The 9,234-nt window shown below is 36.6% G+C and overlaps 1 protein-coding gene across 1 annotated transcript; it reads right to left on the bottom strand.

Moving 5' to 3' along the window:
- Positions 1-606: 606 nt before the first annotated feature.
- LOC145778879 (metalloproteinase inhibitor 1-like) lies at positions 607-7,766 on the bottom strand. The gene is made up of 6 exons (XM_082590469.1): positions 7,579-7,766; positions 5,987-6,115; positions 4,710-4,825; positions 2,619-2,736; positions 2,138-2,310; positions 607-866 (listed from the first exon to the last, which is right to left on the bottom strand). Exons 1-6 carry the CDS (start codon positions 7,685-7,687, stop codon positions 690-692), a joined length of 822 nt encoding a protein of 273 aa, XP_082446595.1. The 5' UTR covers positions 7,688-7,766; the 3' UTR covers positions 607-689.
- Positions 7,767-9,234: the final 1,468 nt, after the last annotated feature.

Below are 9,234 nucleotides of genomic sequence, written 5' to 3'. Positions count from 1 at the left end.
TGATATTTAGGCTGGTCGTTAATTAGTAATAGTAATAATGTTATGGTTTTATTGTAATCGGTCAACAAGACGTTGACATGACAATCTCCAGGCATGGACCGAACTCAATCTGGCAATATTGGGCGAGCTAGTTCAAAACCATGAGTCATGGAAACAGATAACCCATGTTGATGCGCAATTAGCTTCAAGTAGAGATGGCGACTGAATATATAGGCCTATACAAAAGCTAAGGTCGTTTTGCTAAGGCCATTGCGGCCTAAACCTAATATTTTCTTGCCTCATTTTCAACAGGTTCGTGGTTTGAGAAACATTATCGCAAAACATTTTAGATGCCTTCGCTAAAAGTAGAAGCCGATCAAAAGATTTCAGGGTTGCCAGAGATGGTGCTTAGACGACCCTATTTGTCATTCCCAAGCAATGATTCTTGTGATGACAGGTGTACCAACGTTTAATTACTTAACATAGGCCTGGTTGTAATTTAGGATAATTTTTTACGGTTCAAGTTAGTTGATTTAGCTTCATCTGGGATAGGCTACTGCATTTTGTTTTCGTAGTTGGACAGATTGGCTCATACAGAATATTTCCTGTTTGACACAATTGTTTTTGCTCCAGTTTTATTTACAAAATGCAAGGAATCGAAAATTCATAACACCTTTACAACAAAGAAATTTACAAGGGAGCGCTGTAGCTTAATCTGCGATGCTGTGACGTTTTTTTCTATTCAGCCCCTGCTTCGACTTCGTTGTAGCGATTCCGTCCCATTTGCATTTTTTCTTTCCATCAGGAAGGCAAAAGAAGTTGGCAAGATTGTAAAATTCTCCGTATTGTTTTTGCATTTCACTGTTCCATGTGCATTCATTTCGTGACTGTGTGGATGTAAACAGAGGTATAAGTAGACTAAAGCGTCAACCTCAGATTAGGGTTATTCGAAACTAAACATTTTCAAAAATATTCCAAAATTTTGAAATATAAAAGGACAGAGTCTATTATAGCCATATTATTATAGCCAACATAGCCTATTAGACGGCGAATATCCGACTCAGGACTCAGTAATTAAATATCAGGTGATCAGGCCTATTTGCTTGGTGACAAAATAAATGAATCCAATTTTGTTCTAATCGACTTTTCTCAGGTGAGTAAACTAATTGGCCACATTTTTAGTAATGGACCTATATTTCCAAGATTTCAGTCATTTTTCTATCAGATGAGCACTCAGTGGTTACTCGCAGAGCTCAAGATCACGCGGAGCTGGTTCAACTCGGGGTGTGTGCGCTTGAGCAACTCATTTCAGAACTGCTCTCCATTCAGTGGAACCTAGTGAATGGAATAATTCCCCGGCAACAACACTTCAACAATCGGAAAACTTTACTCTGGCAATCTTGGTAGCCTAACCGGCCCTGCGTCATTGCGTCAAGAGCCTCTACAAGTATGCGTAACTACCAGGACTAACCTATCAAGGCTTTGTCAGTCCGAGAAATACGATTCAAAACCAAACCAAACCACTTTAGAGGCAACTTTGCAAGTAAACTAACTGTTTAAATGGTAAAAAAAAGGGCTTAAATGGGATATGTCGCTGTACATGAGTAGCCTACACCAATCCTCTGTTGACCGCTGAAAATGTTTGAAAAACCCGTGATGCTGCTACATAAATTGCTTCTTAGCGTTATAACAATAAGAAAAAAAATATATATCGAAAAAGTTAGGTAAGGGTATGTGGGGATTTGTAAAGTCATTAAAAACCCCGATCGAACGGAAATGGAAGACGCCATACTCAAGTTTCAACTTTATTTGGGATCATCAGAGATACACATCCAATCCATGTGTCTTAAACGGAAATCGAGCTTCCAACTTGATGGGAAATGTGGACTTATCCACATGAGTGGGAATCGAATCTCCGTTTCGTCAGTCTTATTCCGGAGTAGGCTAAGACTGCAGTTAACAAAAGCTTCATTGCCTTGAGACGTGACCGAGTGGTTAAGAACGGCTAACTGGACACCGTTGTACACTAGACAGAGGTTCGATTCCCATTTAAGTCGGAGAAGTCCAAGTCCAGAAAAAGTCCAGTGAAACTCGAGTATGGCACCTTACATTTCCTTTCGATCGGGGGTCTTAATGACAAAGCTAGCCTACCACTTACTCTTGGATGGCAATCGGACCACATGCAAGAGAACACGTTACAACCAGCATCACAGATCGACTTGATTGACTGCATATTTTCTCGAATGTTTAACTTTTCTGGTTGTGGCAAAGGCTTCCAGTGAACAGCGTAGTCACAAAGCCCAATCGTAAGGCGATCGTTTTGAATTGTTCCTGTAGCAAACAACCAAAACTTTTATTTAAAAGAGTAAGTTTCTCAGCAAATATATTTTCTACATTAAATCATAAAATATAATTTAAGCCAGTAACAAAGTTGCTTTTGATGTCTTCTTGACACTGTGGCTATACAGTCAATGAAAAGCTGAATTATATTTAAATACAATGAATCATGAAAATCAAGAAAATGCACTATGCAGAGCAAGCATTTCAACCAAATTATGTTACCTATAACCAAGTTACCTGTATAACTATAACCATAACCAACCACAACCATAACCAAATAACCAAGTATAACCATATACCTATAACCAAGTACACATCTTTAATTGTAAATTTTCTTCCACAAAGACTGTCATGTGGTGAAGTGTATAAAAAGAACTTCTGGTTGTCTTGAGAAGTAGCATTGATGCCTTTGTAAGCCTGAAAGTATTCACGAGTTAATTTAAATTCTGAAAATATATTCTTGCCAAATTGTTTCATTTAGCCGTGGATTAATTCCATGTCCAACTCTCAATCGATTGTGTGTTGATAATGATAAGTATCAACGTATCATAAATAATTTAATTGCCCTAACACAAACAAATTTATTTTCACACGAGTCACTTGATGGGAAATATTTGACTCGTGTGAAAATAAATTTGTTGGTATTACAAGACATGTAACCGAGTCGTTCATATCAATAATTGTTGTCAGTTGGACAGTGGACACCTGTCAGAAGATATTTCACTTTCTCGATTTAATTGCCCTACCGCTTATTTTTGAATTAAGAACCTTTTATGGAAAATGTGCAGTAGCCTATCTATACGCAATTTATGTTTGTAGATGTGGCGATCAGTAGCGTAGCCAGGAATTTTGAAAGGGGGGGGGTTTTGACCACCCAGCGGCGGGGGGTTTGGGGGCCTCCCCCAGAAAATTTTGAAAAATTACTTTAAATTTGGTGCATTCTGAGAGCATTTTCAACAAAAATGTGGGTATGAATATTCCTGTAAAATGGTGGTGTCCGGTAGCATAGCAAAAGAATAAGATCATATTTTCTTCAGCATTTTTCGGAAATAAAGCTAAGCCTCTATGTTTTCTTGTTGCTAATTCCTGGCTGAGATGTTTGAATGTTTGGTATTGGCAAAACTCGCTCTTTTAATGCAGTTTTGTATAAAATTAGGCAATTTTTTTTAGACTGAAAGCATCATTCTCACTATCGTGACGTCACACGCGTGCCAAAGGGGGGGGGTTGTAACCCCCAAAACCTCCCCCCTTGGCTACGCCACTGGTGGCGATTAATACATTCGTAATAAATGTAAATTTCCTTGACTTGTCAGTCAAGCCTCCCAAGAATCTAGCTAAGTGTAGCCATGGCCATGGTGTAGCCTAATTTCATTTGGGGCAGACAAGAGGCTGACTAAGAATATTGAAAATCAGGAAACATTTTTTGGAGTGCGTTGACTTGAAAAAACTCTTTCCTTGATCATTTTTTTGTATTTACAGTCTGTGTACTCTGTAGGCCTATTGTTTTTTGTTTTAGTAATTTTCATTAAATTTCTAAAACAGCCTTATCGAATTCTAATAAAAGATAACAACAGTAGGCTACTTTTTTTGTTTTTACATCATTCCAAACATTCATTTAGGTTATCGAGTCACATGCAAAATCATTTATTCTGTAGTTTTAGCCAAAAAAAATCGATAAACCTTCACGCATAGCCTCGAATCGTATAAACTCTGTTATAAATCTTCATTTATTGATATTTTTTTGTTTCAAATTGTCATTTCAAAGTTATGATAAAGCAAGCTACAAGGCTCCAATTTCTGTTCTCCATCACTTGCTAAGCTTAAAATCGATATCTTTGCAGCCAACCTTCCTGAGATTTATTGCGTAGTTGTTTGAAATCAAATTTCTGCACTCCCACCGCTTTCGAGTTTTTAAGCTAAAATCTAACAAAACAAGATGACTTATGGGCCGCTGCCAAGGGAAGTAATCTCGTTATAATAATCTTGTTAGTTGCTACATGACATACTGGGCGCATTAGAAATTATTTAGCCTGTTTTTAAAACCTGGTGGTAGAATAATTACTTTGCGTTTTCAAGCGTGATTTTTGTTGCTTTCTTATCTATTTCAAAAGCAACATTATTTCCGCAATTCTATGTTGCATTTGAAAAAGAACAAATGTTTGGAGATTAAACTTCTAGTTTTTAAACCTGAATTTGAGTTGTTAAGTAAACTTAACAATTATCACAAACGTTTCGATTGGTCCGCAGCTTTCCACCATTGAGAGTTACTCAACTTTATGTTTGACAAAAAAACATTGTTAAGAATATGAAGCTCGGCTTAAAAATCTTTGTACCCGCGACAAACTGGTGTTTACTTTAATCATTCAATTAGACATGAACACTGGACTTACCTTGTAAATTTTAACCCGGTATCGAAGATATGTTATGGTATTTTTCTTGTAGCTGATCGATTCGTTTGTTGTCTTTTCGTTCCATGCTGCAGTGGGAATGATACTGCTTGCTTCATCTGCACTCGATAAATATCGGTAAGCAACTTATATTTATAACAATATTGAACCACAAGTGGAACGCTTCTGTCCTTAACTATTCAGCATCTTTGAACATAGAATTAGAAAAGTGCCAAAATAAAACCACAAGGGTAACATACAATACAGCTGATGCAGAAGTGCAACTGACGAGGCAGAAAACTTCCTCAAAACTGAGTGAAGAGGCAGAAAACTTAATCTCGACACCAGTTTCAGCTTACTATGACTTTAGATATGAGTTTCTAAGAAATGATATGGACTTTTGTAAAGCCCACAACGTCTATCAAACTCACTTTATTTGCAAAAAAACAACAAGTGAAGATAAAATTCTGGTGTAGACTTGACACGCTTAACACTGTTGTACCTCTAATCAGAAACCTGATCTAATTTTAAAACGATTTAATTTGTTTTCAAGTTCAAGCAGACAAAACACTTGCAATTAGTCACACAAGTCACGTAGACTGCACCTTGAACGAACCCAACCAGCAATAACTGCGTAGTCAACTTGTCAATACAGTTTTGCAGTGTGTCGACGTTGAAACGATGTAAAAAGTTAACGTTTGCAGGTTGAAGAAATTATTAAAAGTAAAAAAAAAAAATTGATTTATGACATTCCGTAATGTGTCATTTTATCACATGCACACAGAACAAGGATTTGGATACAACCTGCAAAGTGGATTATATCCAAACTTTTGGTTTTCGTAACCAAACGGACCTTGTTTATAGCCAGACCTTATTTTTAGTAATAGGCCCAGTAAAAATGAATTGGTGGCAGATAAACGCACTCAGAAATCCCGACATGGCTGTGACCCCAACTTTTCGTGTTTTATGGTAATTTATATTTTATAATCTCCAACCACAAAAATATACCGGAAACTCTTTTCTCTGGCAGGGCCGATGAGAGAATAATTGGGCCCGATACCGATGAAATCCTCGGAATACTGCGTATCCAATGAATATGCGGTGGTTTCTGCAAGCTTCTGGGCCCCTTGGAAATGTCACGGGCCCATAAAATCATCCTGGACCCCTAAAGTACCCACTGGATCCCCTGCCGACGACACTGGTCACTAGTGCATTATAGTTCTACTTAATCTTGCATAAATAAACACCTCGGCCAACTTAAAAACTATGCTATTGTTTACCGTTGTAGAGATTGTTCTTGGCTCGGCGCTTCACTATTTCAGCCGTGATTCCACTTGGTGTTTCTGTTTTCGTTATTTCTGGGCTAGGGTTCCGAACGTAGGCCTTGCTTCGAATTCTCACCAGAGCAACTGAAAGGTTCACGTTGTAAGAACTAAAGTAGTTATGTTTGTATGCTTTAATCTGTTGGTATTTGTAACGTCAACGTGTATTTAATGTACTATTTACATATATTTGATGTCAGATAAGCTGATGACATGGAAATATAAATGATTGTTCTTTTGACTGAAATCAAGTTGGTCGGTTTTCAACAACCTGCTATACAAGCGGTCATCCTCTGACTTTTAAAATTATTTTTTTAATGATTCAACATCCGCAGATGTCAAATCAATGTTAAAAAAGACTGATTGCTGACAAGATTTCAAAACCAAAATGATTTATTTTTCCGACGTAAAAATCGGTCGTTCTGGTATGAAGATTCAATAACACGACCTTATCTTTGATGCGCCTTTAAACCGAAGAATAAATTTGTCACAAAACAAACCTCACAAAACCTCAAACACGGATGTGGAATGTGTATCATCAGATCAGAGCATTACATGCATCTTTTGTCTGAATTCTCAGTGAGAGATGAAAAGATGTTTTAAAAATGCTGAAAGTTGTGAAATTGTTGAGTTTTAATAATGAAACTGTCAAGAAACGAACTCTTGAGAAACATGAAAACTAAATCTAGTAAAGTCGCAATTTGCAGCAACGTCTCCGCCAGAAAATATACAGACATTGAAATTTGAAAATTACAGAAAAATATGTTTTTCAAATAATACATTTGTTCAAATCAGCACTAAAAAACCTGATAACTTACGTTTTATTTTTTTTCAGCAATAACTTTTGCCTCTTGATATAAGTAAATGCTCGTGATATTATACGTAAATATAAAAGGTCATTTGTTATCTACTTTTTTGCTCTATAGAGATTTTATTATGACTTTGGCATACCTCACCGTTAAAAAAGAAACATCAAATATACCCTTTCTTGCCAATGAAGCACTTTATAACATTATGGCATTGTAAATAACGCTTGTTCATGTTCCTACCGACTATGATTTGTTACTGTATATACAACTTTGGTCTCCAATTAACCTGACATCAATAATTTCCCACAGTCTTTATTGCCTTCTGCCATAAATTACTAAATGCAATTATTGCCAGCACAGTTTTGAGTTTATATTAATACTACAAATTATTTTTATATCAAAATACTGCACTGATGGGGCCATTCAGGCCAAAGCAATGTGCCACTGTATGCAGATAGTAATAGTACATGTTGTTACTTATTATACTGTATAAGTTTACGATGTCAATTTGTTTTGTTTTACTTGTAATGGACAATTGTGGATGATTAACGTAATAAGATTTTGTTTACTTTAACTACAGTATAAGTTGTTGTTGTTGACATAAGCTACTTTGCAAGCAGTGTTTTTCACTTTGAACTCTACAATTTGATTATCAATATTGAATAAAAATCCGGCATGCCTAAAGCGATGACAGATACTGCGCCCACAAGCCTTATCACAAATTTGCAAAACAAAACTTACCAAAACTGTTGTCATCACACAAGCGTTCTTGTGGGTGTGATGGAGCGCACATGCAAGCATTTCCCAGCGTTGCCATTGAAGAAAGCAAGCAAAAAACAACAATCAACATTTTTTTCTAAGGTCTGTTGCTAATCAGGTAGATACCGTAGTTTGCAATTAAACTGCTGTGGAGTTACTGCATCCACTTTCTCAGGGCAGCTTGAAAGAATAATGTCACATCAGACGAGGTTCGCCTTTTGTACGAAGCTTTTTTCAGATCACAATAGAAAAGAGTACAGTTGTTTCTACGCAATTAACCAACCACCCTCTTTTCTTTTCTCTTTTTTTAGCATTGATCAGCAAATTGCCAAACCCAAAGTTGGCTTTCCACTTGTTTTACAAATTATGACATTTAACGTTTTAACGTTGAATTGTGTTTAACTATTTCATTTTTAAGTTATATCCTTTGAGACTTGTGATGCGGCAAATAAGATTAGACAACATGTCAATATTATATGGATTATTTTTTTTTAAACTTAGAAGTATTGATCCAGCAGTGACATTTTGTCGATAATTTTTATGTTTGCTCCAAGATGCATGCTATAATGTATTTGCGATAATAAGCACACATTCAACAAACTGGAAATACGTGACAATTTTGGTTGAAATGGTTGGAGTTAAACGCAGCAAACTGCAGTGTATGCTTTAATACAGGGCTACTCAACTGCCGGACCGCGGTGCGAATCCGGACCTTCTGGGTGTGGATGGTGGACCTTAAAGTTTTGGAAGAATATACTCATTGCCACGTTTTAAGGCTTCTTTAAACAGATTTCTACCGGGAGGAAGCAATTTTACTGTGATTATCCTAGTTGCTTGGGGGCTTCGACTCCCAGACTCCCCAACACTTTCTCAGAAACCCAATTCGAGTTAGATTTTACCTAAAAAAGTGGTTTGGTACAAATAGTTTAATTTTCGTGGTTGCCTGTAAAATAACTTATTCATCGGACCTTTAAAAATATTCAACTTGTGACACTGGACAGTTGTTAACTTTAGTTGAGTTACCCTGCTTAGTAGCTCAGTTGTCATTTTTAGCAAATAATTGCATTCAAGGTTTGGACTTCAAGCAGATCGTCAAGTAAGAGACGACACATGTTTCCAAGAAACACAACAGTCAAATATTAGTGAAATTAAAGTCGTGTAGTAGCTGTGCTGTATAATCAAGACTTCCTCCTTTTTCTCAAAAAAGAGTGCTGGCAGCATAAAGCTTGTATGTTCTTGATATCCAACGTTCAGTCAATGGCATAAGATAACTTTGTGTTATCAAGTCATCTAATCATACAAGTTTGTGATGTCATGTAATTAATCATAAAACTTTGATATGTCTATGTTTCAAAGCTCGAAAATTGAAGCAGGTCGGGAAGTAGGCTACTGTACATAGTGCAACCTTAAGGTGACAATTTCACTGAGAAACTGAATAACGAAATAAGCATTACAGCAATTTTTTTTTTGAAATGGTGTTTTTCTTTCTCTGACTAAAAACACGATAAAGGCGTGATACGGGTGTGGTAAAAACGTAAGAAATATGAATCAATGCACACATAATGGAGTAATGGACCATACTTTGCCCACGCCATATAAAGTAGAGAGATTAACCGAACTATTTCAAGAGGGAAAACA

The sequence above is a fragment of the Aplidium turbinatum genome, chromosome 10 (assembly GCF_918807975.1).
Source record: "Aplidium turbinatum chromosome 10, kaAplTurb1.1, whole genome shotgun sequence".
Classification (NCBI taxonomy): domain Eukaryota; kingdom Metazoa; phylum Chordata; class Ascidiacea; order Aplousobranchia; family Polyclinidae; genus Aplidium; species Aplidium turbinatum.
The sequence above is the reverse complement of the archived record's forward strand: the minus strand, read 5'-3'. Positions and strand labels throughout refer to the sequence as shown.

Coding starts and splice junctions, on each gene's coding strand:
- LOC145778879 (XM_082590469.1), bottom strand. CDS start 7,687: ATGTTGATTGTTGTTTTTTGCTTGCTTTCTTCAATGGCAACGCTGGGA. Junction 2,311..2,618: donor AGATGTGTACTTGGTTATAG/GTATATGGTTAT, acceptor TGTTTGCTACAG/GAACAATTCAAAACGATCGC. Junction 867..2,137: donor GGTCCGATTGCCATCCAAGA/GTAAGTGGTAGG, acceptor ACATCCACACAG/TCACGAAATGAATGCACATG.